Below are 21,071 nucleotides of genomic sequence, written 5' to 3'. Positions count from 1 at the left end.
CATAGGAATCAATATATAACTCTTATTTTTATTGTTACCATTGTATAATGATGAGGATAATGAGTTTCTAAAAATTCCTCACCCACAAACATGTTTATTGATTTTAGAGAGAGAAGAAGGCAGGAGAGAAAGAGAGAAATGTCGGCGTGAGGGAGAAACACTGGTGGGTTTCCCCCTGTACCGTCCTGACTGGACATGAAACCTGCAACCTGGGTATGTGCCCTGACCAGGGATTCGAACCCGTAACCATTTTGGTGTACAGGATGATGCTCCAGCCCACTGAGCCACCCAGCCAGGGATGATAATGACTTTTAAAAATCACATTAGTCTCACACGCACCCGAGGAACTTTGAACTTTACATCACATCTGTTCCCCACAAAACTCGCATTTAACTCCTTCCATGTTCAAATTTCAATTAAAACGTGTTTCCTCAAGGAAGCTTTTCTGCCCTGCTATTGGGTATAGCTCCTTTCAAGTCATTTTTTATTACGCTGCTTTGTTTTATATTTATCACTGCACATCCCACTCTGAAATTATCTTATTTTTCAATTGTTTTCTTTGCTGCAGTTTAAGTCGTGGTCAGGTTATCCGGCTACTGTAGGAGCAGGAACCAGAACTTAAGCTTTATCAAATGTGACAATGTGACATGGTGTATTACTTTTTAAAGTATCACAGCCACCTGGCCGGTGTGGCTTGCTATAGCATCCTCCGCTCACCAAAATGTTAGGGGTTCGATTCCTGGTCAGGGTGTGTATGGCAGGCAGCCGAGCGATGTTTCTCTCCTACATCAATATTTCTCTCCCCATCTCTCTCTCCCTTCCTCTCTTCTAAAAATCAATAAACGTATAAAAATTTAAAATATTGGAGTTTTTCTTTAAGTATTATTTCTTGAATTACACACACACACACACACACACACACACAAAACCTAGTGGGGCTATTTCGCCAAGTAGACACAGTTTGAGAATATGCTTATTTAAGGGATTTCAGGTTTTAGCAATAAACATGAATCTCATATTTTATCCTCCTTTTATTTTTTTTTAGGAATGCAGTCAAAGAACATAGAAAACTTTACACCATTTATGAAACCAGGTGAGTCCATGACACTTCAGTTGCTCTCTTAAAGGCGCCTACTCTTCACTAGTGATACAAATATTAGCAGTTACTGTAATATGAGCTTTTGACTTAACTTGGTCTGTGTACTTTGTGTCTGAGACATCCACTAAAATCATTGTAAAGCATACATAGTGCAGTCTGAATTTATCTGATGAAATTTTGCTATAATTTCAAATAAAATTTGTATTGAATTCTGATAGGGCATCTGATTCTAAAACTAAGTGCATCCAAGTTAAAAATAAAGATTTCTCTCATCCTGGCTGGTGTGGTTCAGTAGATTGAGCGCCAGCCTGCAAATCAAAAGGTCGCCGGTTCAATTCCCAGTCAGGGCACGTGCCTGGGTTGTAGGCCAGGTCCCCAGTAGGGGGCGCATGAGAGGCAACCACACATGGATGGTTCTTTCCCTCTTTCTCCCTCCCTTTCCCTCTGTCTAAAAATATGAATAAATAAAACCTTAAAAAATAAAGATTTCCCTCACTGGAAGAAGCTTCAAACTTTAAATCATCATTTTGCACATTGGAAAAGGTAGCCCAGAAAGATCGGGCTTACTGAAGGTCACCCAGCTGTTTAAGAGCAGAGTTAGAAAAAAAATCTGTATTACATATTTTGATCATCATGCTTTTAGACTGCTTTTTTCCCTGGGGAGGAATCTCTAGGCAATAATTTTGTGTGCATAAAAGTATATTCTCCAGCTGATGTTAGGGAGAGAAGCAGCTTCCAGCACCAGCTGCATTTATTTTACGGCAAATCTTTTGAAGACACAGATTTAAGGGAAACTAATTTTCTGATAAATTTTTGTTTGTCTTTAAAAATTCAGCTACAAACTGACTTCACAGTGAAAACATCATGAGATATCACCTACCTCCAACCTCTGAACTAAATTAAGGTTCATCCTCCTCTGGGGTGTTTATTTGTTAATTTTTTAAAGATTTTATTTATTTATCTTTAGAGGGGAAGGGAAGGAGAGAGGGAGAGAAACATCAATGTATGGTTGCCTCTTGTGTGTCTCCTGCTGGGAACTGGCTTGCAACCCAGGCATGTGACCTGACTGGGAATTGAACCGTGATTCTCTAGTTCACACTCCCGCACTCAATCCACTGAGCTACAACCAACCAGGGCTATTTGTTAATGTTTAAACCTTTTCTATGTAAAGGACTAATAATTCATTCATCCCTCCTACCCTTCTCTCCTTGTATCCAGATTCTAAGAACTGTAATTTGAACTAGAGTAGTTGTTCAATATTTTAATAGAAGGAATAATTTATTATTGAACACCATTTTAGATCTTTACTTATTGTGTACAGATAATTTTATTTACTCATCCAGAGGATTTCTTAGGACAAAGCCTTGAAAGCAGAATTGGACGATGAAAGAGGACGCACATTTAAAAATGTTTTCTTTATATAAGTCTGTACAGGAAGCTGCGTCAATCTTAAACATAGGGCATAAGTGTTTACAAGTAAACACCTCCTGGTGACCATCAGTTAGACAAGGAAATACAACGCAAGCCTCCCTTCTCCTTTTCACCAAAGGTAACCAATGGCATCACTTCTACCATTGTCTCTCTCAGGTTTGGTCCCTAGAAGCAAGTTCTTCCTTAGCATGAGAACTCTTTTGCCCATGATTTATTGAAGAAATGCTGTATTGAAAAACTTGTGAGATTTTTTAACAAGTAGGATATGAGAGGTAAAGAAAATGGAGAGTTCTTCACACCTCCAGGCTCAACTTGATTCCATAGGCACCTTGTCACATCAGTGATAGAACAAAGGCCATCCACTTAGAAGCCTAGTGGTTATTCACTTGCATTAAAAGGCTTCGGCACAAGACTGCCCCTGGGGGGAGGGGCATGACTGCCCAGGCACCTCCATGGCAGGTGACCGAGTTCTAAAAAAACAGCAGGTGTGAGTGATTGGCAACCGACTCTACATCCAGAAAAGAGCAAAGGAACTCTGGGACGAACAGCTATGCAGCCGTCCACGCTTTCCACCATGAAGATCCAGTTCCTTCTTACGTAAAGGTCACACCGTTGAGTCCCAGTGTTTCAGGGGTCCTGGTGGGTTACAATTTGGGGGAAGCTGACCAGGAGAGGATTCTGGCACAAACCAGAGTCTACCTGCTGTAGTTATTTCAAAGGCTGTGGCTTATATGCACCATTTCTGCACCCCACACCCCACCATTCTATTCGTCCTCAGTACCCATCTCTTCTGGGCCAGTTGGCTCGACTGCTGGGATGACCCTCATCACTGAGCCCCTGATTTTCATGACCCTTTCAGGCCACTTCCCAAGCCAACTCTCGGTTGGAACTTGAAATTTGAGTATCAAGAAGTTCTCCAAACTGAAAAGCTGAAAGCTTTTCCTGTAAGGTTGGGAACAAGACAAGGGTGCTCACTCTCACCACTTTTATTCGATATGGTACTAGAAGTCCTAGCCAGAGCAATAAGGCAGGAAAAAAAATAAAAGGCATCCAAAAGGGGAAGAAAGGATCACTATTTGCAGATAACATGATATCACATATAGAAAATCCTAAAGACTCCACAGGGAAACTATTAGAGCTAATAAACAAATTCAATGAAGTTTCAGAGTACAAAATCAGTTTATGAAAATCTGTTGTGTTTCTATACACTAATGAGGAACTATAAGAAAGAGAAATTAAGAAAACAATCCCACTTACAATTCCAGCAAAAATAATAGTATATACCTAAGAATGAATTTAACCAATGAGGTAAAAGGATTGTACACTGAAAACTATAGGACATTAAAGAAAGACACAATGAAATGGAAAGAGACTTCATGCTCACGGATTAAAAGAATTCATATTACTAAAAGTTTCATACTACCCAAAGCAATCTACAGATACAATGAACTTCCTATCAAAATTCTAATGGTGTTTTTCACAGAAATAAAGCAATCAACCCTGAAATTTGCTTGGAACCACAAAAACCCTGAGGAGCCAAAGAAATCTTGAGAAAGAAGAACAAAGTTAGAGGTACCATGCTACCTGATATCAAGCTACACTACAAAGCTATAGTAATCAAAACAGTATGGCACTGGCAGAAAAACAGACACGCAGATCTATGGAACAGACTAGAGAGCCCTTAATAAACCCATGCATATATGGTTAATTATTTACAGCAAAGAAGCCAAGAATTTACAATGGGAAAAAAAACAGTCTCTTCAATAAATGGTGCTGAGAAAACTGGACCACTGTCTTATACCATACATCAAAATTAACTCAAAATAGATGAATAATTTGAACATAAGACCTGAAACCATAAAACTCTTAGAAGAAAACATAGAATGTCAATCCTTGACACATTGATCCTGGTGATGATTTTCTGGGCCTGATTCCAAAAGCAAAAAAGAAAAAGAAAAAGTGACTACATGAGACTAAAATGATTCTGCACAGCAAAGTAAATCATCAACAAGAAACACTAAGTGTAGGAAAGGATGTGGAGAAACAGGAATCTCTGTGCACTGCTGATGGGAATGTAAGCTGATGCAGCCACTATAGAGAACATTATAGAGCTTCCACAAATAATTAGAAATTGATCCAGCAGTTCCACTTGTGGGCGCTTATTTGAATAAACCAAACACATGAACTCAGAAAGTCAGCAGCCCATGATCATTGCATCATTACTTCTAATTGCCAAGCTATGGAAACAACCTAAGTGCCTGTCACTGGACAAATGGATAAAGAAAATGTGGTGAGGGGTATGAGTGGAATATTATTCAGCCATGAAAAAGAAGGAAATGTTGCCATCTGTGACACATAGGTGAACTTTGAGGGCATCATGCTAAGTGAAATATGTCAGACAGAGAAAGACAATGTGATACGATCTCACTTATATGTGGCATCTTTTTTTAAAGCGATCTCATAGATACAGAGAACAGGTGGATGGTTGCCAGAGGTAAGGGATGGGGGCAATAAATGACATCAAAGGCACAATTCCATAAAATAAATTTTGGAGATATAATGCACAGCCTGGTGACTACAGGTTAATAATAGTGTATTCGAAAGTCGCTAAGAGAGATCTTTATTCACATTTCTCATCACAAGAAAAATAAATTTTGTAACTATATTCTAGATTTATTGTGGTAATCATATCACACTGTATATACATGTCAAATCATTGTGTTGTACACTTGAAACTAATATAATGTTATATGGCAATAAAACAAAAATACTTCAATGGATCATCTGGAAATTGAATATTTTTCTATCTGTACTCTTTCTCTCTTTAAAAAATATTTTACTTATTTATTCTTAGAGAGAGGGGAAGGGAGGGAGAAAGAGAGGGGAGAAACATTAATGTGTGGTTGCCTCTCACGCGCCCCCTACTGGGGACCTGGCCTGCAACCCAGGCACGTGCCCTGACTGGGAATCGAACCAGCGACCATTCAACTCCCAGCCCGAGCTCAATCCACTGAGCCACACCAGCCAAGACTGTGCTCTTTCTCGTTGTAATTACGCGAGTGGGTCCCGTGCCAGTGCGGCAGCTGTCAGAGGGGAGGGGGTTGGGCTGGATCCGGAGATGACGTGTTTCTTTACTGAGTGATATACCGATGTGTGTCCAGTTAAAATTCTGGTCTTGTTCTACATTATCCTGTTATTTTCCCCCCCATGTGATTATATGAAGACTAAAGAAATAGAGTAAAATTTAATTTTTCAATATTCCCCACACCACACACCGATGGAATCACTCGGGAAACAAAGTGGAAAGTTCTCGTTGGAGGAAGGCCCCTCCCTGGCGCGCGTGGTGTGCGCCCCGCAGAAATTCACCGACACCCTTGGGCTCCGACCCGCTGAGACCTCAGTTTCCCTCTCTCGTGTGGGCCCTGGTGTCCGATCTCACGATAACACCATCACCACCCGCAGCAAGGGAGCCCGGTACCGGGAAACCCAACGGTACCGGGAAACCCAGCGGCACTGGAAGCGGAGCAGCGGCATCGGGAACGCGGCCCGAGGCCGGTCCTCAGGGTGAAGGGGCAGCGGCAGAGCTTCAATCCCTCCTGTAAGCAAAATCGGTAACGAGCGGCTTTGAGCCGCAGTGGAGTGTTTACAGGAGTAGTGTAGTTTGTAGTCAGCAGATCCCGCTAAATCCTTGGCCTGGACCGGGACAGTCTCTCCGTCTTCAAACCCGGGCCCGCCTGTGCACGTGGCTCTGTGCGCGCGCTTGCGTCTGCCGGGAGATTTCTGTCGGGATGCAAGTCAAGCTAATTTCACTTGGAGCAGAAATGAAGTATCACGTAACCTTCGATTGCATTGCTCGCATTGGATGAGTCAACATCTGATCCTGGCTTTGGCAGTTACTGTTACATTCGGAGGAAATAAAGGCGTGGATGGTGGTTTACAAATACTAGTCCCGGTTTCCGAGGGAAGTGCGTATTTCAGGTTCCGCACAGCGCGCCTCCTGTTCCCCCGCGACAGTAACTATGTGACTATTGCTGTGAAGCTGCCAGCGTCCCTCCAGGTGGGGCGGGGCCCCCTGCATTTATGCCCCTGCATTTATCAAGGTCCCTCCTGGAGACCTTGTCCTGGCTTCCTATTAAATGAAAGAGCCTTGCTTATGTGTATTTTTTGTAATATTTATTTGTTTTTAGAAAGAGTGGGAAAGGAGGGAGATAGAGAAGGATAGAAGCATCAATGCGTGGTTGCCTCTTGTGTGGTTGCCTCTTGCCCGCCCCCTGTTGGGGACCCAGGCCACCACCTAGGCATGTGCCCTGACAGGGAATTGAACTGGCTACTCTTTGGTTCTCAGCCTACGCTCAACCCATTGAGCTGCACCAGCCAGGGCACTTACCTGTCTTCTTGATGCCTAGATACTCATATCATACTCCTGACAGGTCGACGTCACCAAAATCCTAGAACAAACACCTACAGTTATCCTCCGAGAAGCACACTGAGAAAGTAGCCTTGGGCTCTTTGTGGCTTGTGCGAAACCTTAATGGCCAGGTCCCCGAGATGACCAGATGAGAAGCGGGGAGGGGGAGGTAGAAGAGGGTACACGGGGACAAACGGTGAGGGAAGGAGACCGGGCTTGGGGCGGTGAGCACGCAATGCAATATACAGGTGACGTGTTACAGACTTGTACACCTGAAACCTATGTGATTTTATTAACCAGTGCTGCCCCAATGCGTTCAATAAAAATGATCCCATTGAATGTCTGCCGTCCACTTCAGAGGGTGCCTTTTATCCTAGGGCTGTTTGCCTAGCCCTAACATGGAGCTGTGTGCACGCGTTGTGGAGATTAAGATGTGTGATTATCTCATTTTACTACCTGGCTTTTCCCCACTCCCTGCTCAACTGTAAACTCTGCACTGGAAAGTGTCGGGCTTGGGTCATATATTTAAGAGCATTAGGAAACTAGTCCCAAAAAGGTGAGGTGTCCTGTGGTCCCACTGTCCGAGTGGTGCTGTGTCACCTAGTCAATCTGCTTCCTCGAAGGATACGTGGGAATGTGGAGGCCAGGTTTCCGCTGCAGCAGCCATCAGTCAGTCACCAGCCCCTCCTGCTGGGGGCTTTTAATAGGCTCAGAGCCCCATCCCTGATGGAGGACAGGCAAATGGGGTGACCCCAGATCGCCCACACTTCTGCCTGGACATAATTTCCAGACTCGCTGAGTTGAGGAGTGGGAATACATTCTGAGGGGCTGAGATGATGATAACTTGCCCACGAAATCCCTCGGGCAGGTACAGAGAAAGAGGTTCAGAGATGGACTCTTCGATTGACCGCCTTGGACCAGACTGCAGATCTTAAGAATGAATGAATACCCAAGAATGCGTGAGTGAGGAATGTGTATCAGAAATCAGAGAAGAAGCTAGAGCCTAGGAACTCATGATGTGGCTACACGTTTGGAAAATAATAAAGGTATATCTCTGTTTTGGTTAGTTCTACACTTCAATAAAGAACAACCAAGAAAGAAATTGAGTTAATGATGCCATTTACAATCACATCAAAAATAAAATACAGGTTCCAGCAGAAGTAAGGCCTGCTTGAGTGTGGTGGGCAGGGTAATAATATGGGTGTAATAATTTGTAGTTTTAATTTGAACATTTCACCTAAAACGTCCTATGGTGTGCTAACGTGTGATGTTGTTATGTTGCAAATTTATGTGCTTATGATTTTATAATAAAAGATTTGGTAACACAAAAGGGGTGTTATTTGGATGGGACCCTGTGTATTTCTCTTTCCCTTACACCTTACTCAAAACTAGGAACAGGTGGACTAAAGACATAAAAAAATAAGGAGAGAAGTTGACTTCAATCTTCAGTAAAACGAAGCATAAAGGGATACCCTTTCTTAACCTTTTAAGAAGAATCCTCCATTTACATGTTGGTATTCACTGAGATTATTTTATTTTTTCCATTAGACATAAGTTTATTGAATGACAATATTAACAGCTATCATACTGCTTTAGCAAATAGGCTCCCTGGGTGGAGGAAATTTAATCGGGTTGAAAATCTACCATGGTCTGAATGCTTTTCACTTCCAGATGTACTTTCTGGTAGGAGAGCTTTTGACTATTCACTGCGGGAACCCGGCATTTCAGATGTGTATTAACCCCTGCCATTTAATGTCGACTTTTTGGATCTATTCTCTTCCCGGAATCATTGTTCCCTCCTAAGAGTTGAACGAATTATTTAAAACAAATTGCACTCTGGCCGGGTGGCTCCGTTGGTTGGAGCATTGTCCTGTGCACCAAAAGGTTGTGGGTTCAATCCCTGGTCAGCGCAAGTATAGGAGGCAACTGATTGATGTTTCTCTCTCATATCAATGCCTGTCTGTCTGTCTGTCTGTCTTTCTCTCATATACTCAGGTGAGGATTGAAAAACAAACAACCATAAAAACAAATTGCTAATATTGGATTGAACAACTAACCTCAGGTATATCTGGTAATACCTTTGGCATTATCGCTGTACTGAAATCATTGTTGTTCATATGTTTTCCAACCATAAACTACTATAAGAAATTTATGAACTTATAGTTTAAACTTAATAATAAAATTAAAACTTTTATATAAGACATTTTAAACAAGGTGAAAAGACAAGCCTGATTTGGAAGGCAGTATGTGCAACCTTTAGTAAAACATAAATAATAGTATCCAGTTTTGATTTTTTTTTTTTTAGATTTTATTTATTTATCTTTAGAGGGGAAGGGAAGGAGAGAGGGAGAGAAACATCAATGTATGGTTGCCTTTCATGCATCCCCTGCTGGGAACTGGCCTGCAGGGAACTGGCCTTCAGGGAACCGGCCTGCAACCCCGGTATGTGCCCTGACTGGGAATCGAACCGCGATTGTCCGGTTCGCAGGCCCGCGCTCAATCCACTGAGCTACACCAGCCAGGGCTCCAGTTTTGATTTTTAAAAAAACTCCTTTTGTGTTAAAGTGGGCAGTGGATATGAATGATGAGTCTGCAAATTTGTTTTAAAAATCCTAATAACTAGTAAGCAAATAAAATTATGAAATTTCACTAATGACGTACGTGCAAATTGAACAGTGATGTCTTACAAGTTCATACACACTGTGTTTGCAGGAATTAATAACTGAGATTGCCAAGAGTGACAATGATGAAACCTTACATAGATTGGTGAGAGGATCAATACAAATAACCACTTTGGAAAACAATTGGCCAGTCCTGGCGACTTTGGAAATACACATGTTGGTGAAGGCATTGCTAGAGAAACCTTCATTCACTAGGATTTACGTACTGGCATGCCTCTATCAGCCGCAAGAGCGAAAAATTAAAGGAAAAAAAACTAACCTCTCTTCTGTAAGAGAATTGATAAATAAACTGTAGGGGGAAATTGACATCTTTATCAAATCTTCCCAGACAGGGGTATGATATGTGTCCTTTTATTTCCTTTCTTTTTGCTTTTCTCTTAGATAAGTTTAAACATTGTGTTAGGTTTATTCCAAGGAATTTTAAAGTTTTTATAGTTATTGTCAGTGGTATTGTTTTGTATTACAATTTTAACGGTAGAGGAAATATTTACTTCTGTTCATTTGTTAATGATTCTACTTGTTTGCTGTCTTTCTTCTACCCCACTTCTACCACTTAATTTAATTTCATTGTTCTTGCAAAAAATATATATTGGCTTAAGCCCTGGCCACTGTGGCTCGGTTAGTTGGAGCATCATCCTGTAAACTGAAAGGTCACAGGTTCGATTCCCAGTCAGGGCACATGCCTGGCTCTGATCTGGGAGGAGAGGCAACTGATTGATGTTTCTCTCTGGCATCAATATTTCTCTTCCTCCCTTCCCCTCTGTCAAAAAGTCAATAAGCATGTCCTTGGGTGAGGGTAAATATATCTATATCTTGAATATTTGGTCCCCAGTGTTCCTTATTCTCTAGTAAATTGATCAAAGCAACAACTTTTATACAAGTGGGAGTTTTTGGGGATACCGCTTTACGACAGTCTCTTGTTGCTAAATATGCAGTTAGTTTCATTCTTCTAGTGATTTAATATTGAGGTGAAGAGATATATTTGCACTATATTTTAGTGGTTTGGAATTCTATTACATTGTGTACTGCACATTAATTTCTACTTTAAAAAATGTCTCGACATTTTCCTTTTGCATACATAATCAATTTCTATTACTGGTTTATGTGCGTTAAGAGAAAGTTTATGTTGGTTTCATGTAAATATACAATTGTGCTGGGTCGTCTTTTCTCCAAGATTCTTAAAATTGTTACTCAAGTCTCCTATATTTGTATTTATTCTAAGAGAATGGAACTAATGTCTCCCACAAATTTTGTAGTTTTTTTCTCATTTCTCCTCGCATCACTGTTTATTTACTTTATGCACAAACTGTATTATCACCAGAGAAATAAAAAAAGAAGTATAACTAGCCTTATAAATGTTGCAGACTCCTCATTTACGGAATGTCTTTGGGATGCTTATTCTTTAGCCAAATAATTTAGCCAAACAAAATCTTGGAAATGAGGCGTGCAATTACCCAAATTGAAAAATAAAATGAATAAATAGACTAAGAGGCAGGGTGGTCAGAACGAAAGAGTGAAACATATAAAATAAGTAAATAAGCATATGGACATGCAGTGGGTTAGCAAAAACTCATGCAGCGTTTACACTTTTCATGAATGTTCAAAATCGACTTTCCTCTGGACCACTGGTATGATAAGACCATGGGCTGGAGATGCTGACCATCAGGGACATGGGTTGCTAATATTGGATTGAACAACTAACCTCAGGTATATCTGGTGGACCATCAGTGGCAAAGATGCCACTCAGTGATGAGGAGAACAGATAAGGGTGCTCTAACACTGTTCTCCTCTCTCACCCTCGGTTTCCAGGCAGGTCGCAGGGGTGTTAGGAATCCAGCCCCTTGAACATTGTTACCGGGTTTCTGTGCAGTAGAGACGCATGAAGAGCAATGATCTCCAGGCTGGACACGCAGGAAGCTCTTGGCCGTTATTGCTCATCAATCCCATAACTCTTTAGAGTGCTTACGGCACAGATTTGATGATCACTTTTTATAAAGCTTTTATTTATTTATTTTTAGAGAGAGGGGAACAGGAGGAGAAGGAGAGGTAGAGAAACATCAATGTGTGGTTGCCTCTCACACGCCCCCTACTGGGGACCTGGCCTGCAACTCAGGCATGCACTGTGTCTGGGAATCGAACCGGTGGCCCTTTTGTTCGCAGGCCGGCACTCAATCCACTGAGCCACACCAGCCAGGGCTGTGATTATCTTAAAACGTTCTTGCAAACCGATACAAAATGTAAACACATCATTAGGAACATAAGCAAATGAAGAACAATTCACAAACACAGGAGAACTGGGGAATATAAGCATATGAAGCCATGTGTATGAATAAACATGTAAGAATAAATGAACGAGTAAATGCACAGAAATGAAAGTAATAATAAAAACAACTAAAACTACAATTAAGCTACAAATGAAACTATAATTAAAGTTCACATGTCCCGACTAGGTGGCTCAGTTGGTTGGAGTGTTGTACTATAAACCGAAGGGCTGTGGGTTCAATCCCCTGTCAGGGCACATGCCTAGATTGGGGAACGTAGGAGAGGCAACCTGTCAGTGTTTCGCACATCAATATCTATTTCTCACTCTTCCTTCCTCTCTAAAATCAATAAATACATGTATATCCTATGGTGAGGATTTTAAAAATCTATGTACTCCCTAGAGAGGTAGGGAATGTATACCCTACTCCCCACAGGCAATACAGGTAAGGTCCTTTGACAACAGATGTCATCTCCTCGGTTTAAGTGTGAGCAACGACAGGTTCACTTCCTGCCTGAGGGACAAAGGCTGGCAGCTGCTTCCTGAGGCGGGGAGGCAACTGCTTCTGAAAAGCCTGGCGAGGGTCGTGTCTTTGGGGTGGAGAGGTGTGTGATTCTACTTTTGAAACTTCATCCCAAGGAAACAAGTAGACGTGATCAAAGTGGTGTTTCAGAAGTAACTACATTGTAATGTTGTTATAGGGGGGAAAATGAAAATGAACTTCAACCATAAGAGGTTAAATAGCTTATTACAGAACAATTAACTAGTGAGGCATCAAAAGTGATTTTGAGTGCATTAAGTTTTGGAGCTGTGTTAATTTAATATTGTCTCGTTTGTTGTGAAGTTGATACAAAATCACATAGTCCTGAAATCTATGTAAAAGGGGATACCATAATCCCAATTTATAAAGAATAATTTGTACATTGAAGGTGTACATTGAGAAAACCAAGAATACACTAAAATAATAATTGTATCACTTTTGTTTTGGAAATAAGGGCAATTTTATATTCTTTTCGTTTTCCTATGATGGTACTTATTAAATATGTAAGTTTAAATGGACTGATTTTTTAAAAGATTTTATTTATTTACCTTTTAGAGGGGAAGGGAAGGAGAGAGGGAGAGAAATATCAATGTGTGGTTGCCTTTTGTGCGTCCCCTGCTGGGAACCAGCCTGCAACCCAGGCATGTGCCCTGACTGGGAATCGAACCTCAATCCTTTGATTCGCAGGCCCGCACTCAACCCACTGAGCTACACCAGCCAGGGCTAAAATGGACTGACTTTTAAAAAAGATGTTATGTATTCATTTTTAGAGAGAGGGGAAGGGAGGGAGAAAAAGAGGAAGAGAAACATTGATATGACAGAAAATCATAGATCAGTTGCCTCTATGTGCCCTGCTGACTGGAGACTGAACCTGCAACCCAGGCACATGCCCTGATCGGGAATCAAACTTGCAACCTTTCACTTTGTGGGGTGACATTCAACCAACTGAGCCACACTAGACAGGACTAAATTTTTAAAAATTATATATATAAAAGATAGATGTATGTACATCATTTATACACATGGTTTAGATATATGATATTAATACTTAATGATATATTATAATGTAACATTGATATTTGCATTTTATTTCTTGTCTCTCAATCAGCAATAAAATAATGTATGCTTTAAAGACTGATCATGCTTAGGTCTCGTGCATAAAATGCACGACGGTGCTCCAGTCACAGTAAATAGTCACATTGTTGTAGAAGAGCTTGACAGCTCATCCTGGATTCGCACCCCTCTCAACACGGCAATCTTGTCAGTAGATCAGAGCCTTACATCGAAAACCGTATCATTGAAGGAGTTTGCTTGGGATTTTACTGGGGTATGAAATATCCCAGTAAAGGGGGATATCTTTTAACACTATAAGCATATTGTACATTGCTTTTTTAAATAGTTAATTAGTTGATTTCAGAAAGAGCAGAAGGAAGGAGAGAGAGAGAGAGAGAGAGAGAAAGAGAGAAAAACATCAGTTTTTCTGCTCCACCCATTCATGCATTCATTGGTGCCCTGACTGGGAATCGAACCTACAACCTTGGCAATATCGGGATGATGCTCTAACTATCTGAGCTACTCGGCCAAAGCTGTAGATTGCTTTTGATGGACATGGACAAGTGTGGGGACTGACTGTGGGAGTGGGTGTGGGATGGGTGGAGGAGGGTAAAGGGGGAAAAATTGGGACAATTGTATCAGAATAACATTTTTTTAAATGATTAAAAATAAATAAATAAAATGTTTAAGACTTCTGATTTTTGGCCCTGACACATAAAGGAGCTTGGAAGTAGTCCCTGCCTTTTTTAGAACAAGAGAAATCTGAACAAGGTGATAATTCACAGCTTCTTTTGGACACATCAGAGAACTGAGGTCACAGAGCAAGCCAGCACCCCAAAACCTGGAGAACAGGAAGCCCTGAGAGATGCAGCTGGGTCTGCTCTCTCAACAGGTAGGAAAGCTCCACGGGTAGTTTTGGTGATGGTGACGTGTGGAGCAGTATTGAGACTGGTGGACTTCTGAGGGGCTACACTCAGGGATAAATTTCTTACCCGTGGGGAACAAAAATAAGAAACCCAGTGCCCTTGCAGTCAGAACTCATGCAGGTGAGAGAGAGTGCCATGAAACATTGAATGTGCTGAAAGAAATAGTAAACATCAACCTAGAATTCTGTACCCAGGGAAGGAGGAATGCGCCAGATGCTGGCGAGGCGAGCAAAAGCAGGGAGTTCATCCCCGACAAACCTGCTGCAAAAGAAATGTCCGAAAATGTTCTTCAGGGGAAAAAACAGGATCCAGGTCAGACACATGGAGTGACAAGAAGGAAGAAGTGTATAAGAGAAGTTATAAATGCAGATAAAATGAAAGGTGTGATTTTTTCTTACGCTTTGATCTTGAAAGTAGCAATAGCAATGTATTGAGTGATCAACACGCAGGGATCATTGGAATGAGTGACAACAATGTCATAGGAAATTGGGAATATTCAGTTATAACTGCATTATAACTGTATGTAAAGTAGTATATAGTCCTTTGGAGTAGGTTTAGGTGAGTGAAAATATATGTTGTAAACTTTAAGGAAACTCCTAAAATATTTAAAAAATAAAGATAATATGCTAGAAAGGAGACAAAGGGAATGATGCAAAATGCTCAAAAAAGGCAGAAGGGATAAAAAACAAAGGATGAATGCAATGAGCAGAAGACAGTTATGAAGACCATAGATATCAATCCAATTGTATAAATAATCACTTTTTTCTTTTTTCTTGATTTTATTGGGGTGACATCGGTTAATAAAATCATATAGGTTTCAGGTGTACAAGTCTACAATACATCCTCTGCGTACTGTATTGTGCATTCGCGATCCCAAGTCCGGTCTCCTTCCAACTCTGCTTATTCCCTCACACCCTCTCCTATCTACCCACAAAGAAGCAACACATAAATAATTACTTTAAATGGGAGTGGAATAAATCCACCAATGAAAAGACAGAGACAAACAGACTGGATTGAAAAAACCAATACTCAGGGGTTGGTTGCCTACAAAGCAAACGCACTATACAAATAAAGTTTTCAGTAGAGGGTAGAGAAAAGTATTTCGTGGCACACTGCGCTGGAGAGTGCTCCCCCGCCCCTCCCCCGGATGCAAGGCCACATGGAACCCGAGAAGGCAGCCTTGGTTGGAAATAGCCTTTGCAGATGGAATTTGGGAAAATGAGGCTATATTGGGTTAGGGTGGGCCCTACAACCAAAGGCTGGCGTCTTCATGTGATGGACTTATGACTCCCCAGGACACAGATGCACAGGGGGAAGGTCATGTGAAAACAGAGGCAGAGATTGGAGAGAGGCAAGGGACGCCCAGGCTGCCAAAGGGCAGAGGGGGTCCACTTTGACCGTGGCCTTGCCGATTCCACAGTTTGGACTTGTGGTCCCTAGAGCTGCGGCAGAATGAGTCTGCTGTAGTCAACCAGCGGTTGGTGGTCATTGGTTACAGCAGCTCTGTGAAGCTGATATCTTGCGGATGAACATCAAAATAAAGCTGGAGTAGCTATAGTCATTTCAGACACGTGGACTTCAGAAGGAGGGACATTTTCAGGACAAAGAGGGGGATGGCGTGACAACAGAGGGGCCAGTTTCCCCAGGTATGACAATCCCACCGTTAGAGGCAAAACAGTCTATGGGGACAGGATGATGAAGTAGAATATGGTATTCTAGATGGGACCCTGGGACAGACAAAGAGCATTAGCTAAAAGAAAATCTGAGCAGCCCTGACTGGTGTGGCTCAGTGGGTTGGGCATTGTCCTGCAAACCAAAAAGTCGCTGGTTCGATTCCCAGTCAGGGCACATGCCTGTATTGGGGGCCGGGTCCCCAGTTCGAGGTACACAAGAGGCAACCAATTGATGTTTCTCTCGCACATTAATGTTTCCCTCTCTCTCCCTCCCTTCCCCTCTCTCTAAAAATAGATAAATAAAAACCTTGAAAAAAAATTCTGAGTAAAGGATGGACTTTATTTGTACGATGCCTCAATATTAGTTCATTAATTATAACAGACATACTTACGCTGTCAGATGTTAAGAACGGGGGAGACAGATGGAGTGGGGTCTACTGGGAACTTTCTGTGCCCTCACCCAGTTCTTTCTGTACATCTAAACTGCTTCAGAATAAATGGTGTATATATGGTCTTCCAGGGGAAGGCGGCGCATGCCCAGATAATTTAAGAAACATTAGCCATGTGTCATGACATTGGTAAAATATTTTAACTTATAAAATATGTATTTTTTCACAACCTGAGTTGCTATTTGTCACAGATTAGAAAATGGGGGTCCTGGCTGGTGTAGCTCAGTGGATTGAGTACCGGCGACCAGCCAAAGGGTCACTGGTTGGATCCCCAGTCAGGGCACATGCCTGGGTTGTGGGCCAGGTCACCAGTAGGGGGCGCATGAGAGGCAACTACACATTGATGTTTCTCTCCCTCTCTTTCTCCCTTTCTTCCCGTGTCTAGAAATAAATAAGTAAAAGAAAAGAAAATGGAACTAACATTGATGTGGGTGTTCTGACTGGTCACTGTCACACTCGGCACATGTGAAGGAGACTGTTATAATCGTTGTAGAAAACAATTGGCAATATTTACAGACACACACACACAGAGACACACACAGGGCGCAGCCCGGCAGAGATACCAGCTTGAGTGTGGTTGTCGTTACAGAATGACGTAATAATGACATAATAACATGGGTGTGATAATTTATAGTTTTAATTTGAACATTTCACCTAAAATGTCCTATGGTGTGCTTGAGTGTGATGTTGTTATGTTACAAAATGACATGCTTATGATTTTGTAATATAAGATTATGTCATAAAAAGGAGCATTATTTGTGCCAGGTGAGATATATAAATTATGTAAATGTATATTATATATATATATATACATAAATATATATAATGTCCATACCATTTGACTAAGTAATTGCATGCTTTGACATGCTTTAGAAGGAAAGTGTCAAAATGAAAACAAAGATTTTAGCTCCAAACTGCCAGTAATGAGACTTATTTATAACATTAAATACTCAAGATGATATGCCTCATCTAATGTCTAAACTGCCAACATGTTCCTGGTAGTAGGCACTTGGCTTTTAATACCCTGTCTTCACAGAATTCGAGTCAGGGGCCCAGCAGAGCTGGAGAGAGCCGGGTCGCTAGTTGGTGGAGCGGCTGACATAAGCCAGAGCAGAAGTAACCGTCCAGCCTTGGCCGGGTGGCTCCGTGGGTTGGAGCATCACCTCATTGCACTGAGGTTGTGGGTTTGATTCCCAGTCGGGGCACATACCTAGGCTGAGGGTTGGATTGCTAGTCGGGGCGCATATGGGAGGCAACCGGTCCATCTCTCGCTCTGTCTCTCTTCCTACCTCCAGCTATTTCTTTTTCCTCTAAAATCAGTGGAAATATGTCCTTGGGATAAAAATGCAATGGGAAATGAGCTCCTGGTGATGATGTTCTAGAACACCTAAAATTCACAAACAGGTCACAGACCTGAAGTGGGAGATGCTGACCTATGAGTAATCAGGGGAATTCATCAACTCATGGGTTCATTCGGTGACTTTACTGAAGAGGGCAAACGGTAAAGAGATTAGAACCGGAAAATGACTCCTAGTTTACACAGAAGAAAATGAGACGAAAACATCAGTGATTTCAGGCCTCGTGCACTTTAGGAAACTTAATAGAAACCCTGAAGTCCAAGGTGAGAGTTCGGAAAGGAAGATTCCAGAGACAAGAGGGCCGTGGAGGGCAGAAGGTAAACGATGTAACTGGCACATTTTCTAGAACTTACTACATGCATGACTTCTCACACGGAATATTCACAAGGGTAAATCAAAGAAACCCTCCTGGCTGGTGTAGCTCAGTGGATTGAGTACGGACCTGCGAACCAGAGGATCGCGGTTCGATTCCCAGTCAGGGCACATGCCTGGGTTGCAGGCCAGTTCCCAGCAGAGGACGCACAAGAGGCAACCACATATTAATATTTCTCTCCTTCTCTTCCCCTCTAAGGATAAATAAATAAAATCTTAAAAAAAGAAATAAACCCACACCCAGACTCTTCATGGTAAATACACAGAACATCAGAATTTCCAGGAATCTGAGCACATTCTCAATAAGATAAGGTCAGAGAAATCCATGGGAAGACACAGATGGAAGGAAAACCAATTAAATTGATATCAGTTTTTATAACAGCAAAAGTGGGCCTTTGAGACAATGAACTGATAGCATCAAACTACTAACAGAAAATGTTAGTTGTCGAGGCATTAGACACGCCATGTTGTTTTTTTTGTTTTACTTTGAGAGTGAGACACAGAGAGAGAGGGAGAGAGAGAAGGAGTTACTCCACTTACTGGTGCACTCATTGGTTGATTCTTGTGTGCGCCCTGGCCAGGAATTGAACCTGCAACCTTGGTGTATTGGGACGCTGCTCTAACCAACTGAGCTGCCCAGCCCGGACGGGGCCCATGCCATTTTTAATATTTAATATCATAAGTAAGTCTCACTTATGACATGTGGCTCCAAAACCTCTGTATCCATTTTGACACCTCAGCACCCTAGAATTTTATATCTAGCTAAATAATATTGTACCATAAGCACAAAATAAATAAAAATTTTCTATAAATATAAATGAAATAGCTTACCTTCTACAGGAGCTCCCGGAAAGAAAAGAGAAGAATGGAAATGCAAGAAATATGACCAGAAAAAAAAAAGACTGTTGAGCAGGGCAGTAGTTCTCAAGAAATTTTGCCTTTGACATTAATAATAATGCAAATTCTGTTGCTATGTGAGGCACAAATTAAAATAAAGGCTATAAACAATCATGATTTTCTTTCAGGAATGCAAGAATGATTTAATCCTGGGGAATTTATTAATGGGACTAAGGGTTCAACATGGCAGATTGAATATAGTCATTTATCTTTCCTCTTTACTGCCTTCTTTTACTAGATGAAGTGACAGGAAAATGGAGTAAATTTAATCTTTCAACTGGAGAAAATGTAGTATTTTCTATAACTCCTGATCTTTGTAATCATCACCAGAGGATATGTTCTTATCGATATTTTTTTAAGAGAAAGGAAGGGAAAAAGAGAAACATCGATGTGAGAGAAACATCAATTTTTTTTTTGGTCTCCTGTATGCACGCAACTGGGAATTGAACCGCAGCCTAGGTGTGTACCTTGGCCAGGATCGAACCCACAACCTTCTGGTGTGTGGGACGATGCTCCAAGCCACTGAGCAGCCTGGCCAGGGCTCCTGATTTTTTTTTTTAAAGCAGACATAAGGAGACAGTGAAAGCAGGAGAGAAAACGGCAGATGGCCAGGAGAGCTGGGAGTGAGTGGCGGTGAGCTTTCTGGGCTTTCTTTTGTCTGATGTAACTCAGACTGAATATCACAGAAGCCAGCAATTAGAAAATGCAGCACACACAAGACAAAAATGGGACCCCAAGAAAAGCCTGTCCTCACCAGAGAGGGACCTGGGTACGGCAGCATAGCAAGACAGAAAAATTTTATTGTTTCATTATTTTTTAAAGATTTTATGCATTTTTATTTTTAGAGAGAAGGAGAAAGAGGGAGAGAAACGCTCCTCATGTGCGCCCCCTACTGGGGACCTGGCCCGCAACCCAGGCATGTGCTCTGACTGGGAATCGAACCTTTTGGTTTGCAGGTCTGTGCTTGATCCACTGAGCTACACCAGCCAGGGCACAGAAAATGACTAGACAATGGAATCTTTGCTCCAGCTAAAGATGACTGAAAACAACAGTGGCCCCACCCACTCCTTCATGGCTTGGATGTCAAAGGAATCCAATGTCCCCACAGGGAGGGGTGACAGGGATGGTGTCAAAGAACGCTGAGTAGGAAAGCAGGACTAGCAACCCTAGCAGATGGTAACCAAGCCCCCCGGATGCTACAATGTCCTTGGGGACCATGTGGGGGGCTTGGCCTTCCTTCCACCATCAAGAATGAGGCCCCTCCACTCCCCACCTGAAATGGTCCCCAAAGAGGCTTTGTCTTCTACCAGGATCAACAAGGCCAGCACCTGGTAGTGTCAATAAAGGTCGCACGAAGAGCAGGGATGAGTCACTCCTCCCGCTCCCTCCAGTAATGAGCAGACCCCCTTTCTGAGCCCAGTGGAAGGATGCTGGATGACACCTAAGATTTCAGCGGGATCTGATGTTTGTAACACAACAGACCAAACTGTCCAGGTTTTGATAGATAATAATTCAGCATCCCAAGAACGAACAAAGACAATATTCAAGTGATCCAAGCAAGACTTTTAAAGTAGCCTTTACAGGAAGGCTTCAGGGAGAACTAAGAATGCACCAGAAATGCGTGGAGAAAATAGCCTCGGGCAAGATGCAGAAGGTACAGCGAAGAACACATGGAAGTTTTAAGACTGAAAAATACAATAATCGACATCAAAGCCACCGTGGATGGGCGGGAGGAGCAGAGTAGAGGGGACAGAGGAAAGAAGCAGGGACTTGGAGAGAGAAATCAATCCGAACGACACAGAGAAAATAAGAATAAAAGAAAAGTGAAGAACACAGCCTTGGGGACATTTGGGACTCTAGGGAAAGATCTAGCATTTCTGGGGGCATCCAACCTGGGGTCCGCGGGCCGCATGCGTCCCAGGG

The 21,071-nt window shown here is 42.0% G+C and overlaps 1 protein-coding gene across 1 annotated transcript in view; it reads left to right on the top strand.

The window, feature by feature from the left end:
• Nucleotides 1-21,071, top strand: part of GABRB3 (gamma-aminobutyric acid type A receptor subunit beta3) — a 238,005-nt gene that overhangs the window by 62,037 nt on the left and 154,897 nt on the right. The window contains exon 2 of the mRNA XM_037132731.2: nucleotides 1,046-1,093. Within this exon, the coding sequence (XP_036988626.1) occupies nucleotides 1,046-1,093 (48 nt within the window). The remainder of the gene's footprint in view (nucleotides 1-1,045; nucleotides 1,094-21,071) is intronic.

This window comes from Artibeus jamaicensis, unplaced genomic scaffold (genome assembly GCF_021234435.1).
Source record: "Artibeus jamaicensis isolate MK-2021 breed Jamaican fruit bat unplaced genomic scaffold, CSHL_Jam_final scaffold_612, whole genome shotgun sequence".
Taxonomy (NCBI): Eukaryota; Metazoa; Chordata; class Mammalia; order Chiroptera; family Phyllostomidae; genus Artibeus; species Artibeus jamaicensis.
The sequence above is the reverse complement of the archived record's forward strand: the minus strand, read 5'-3'. Positions and strand labels throughout refer to the sequence as shown.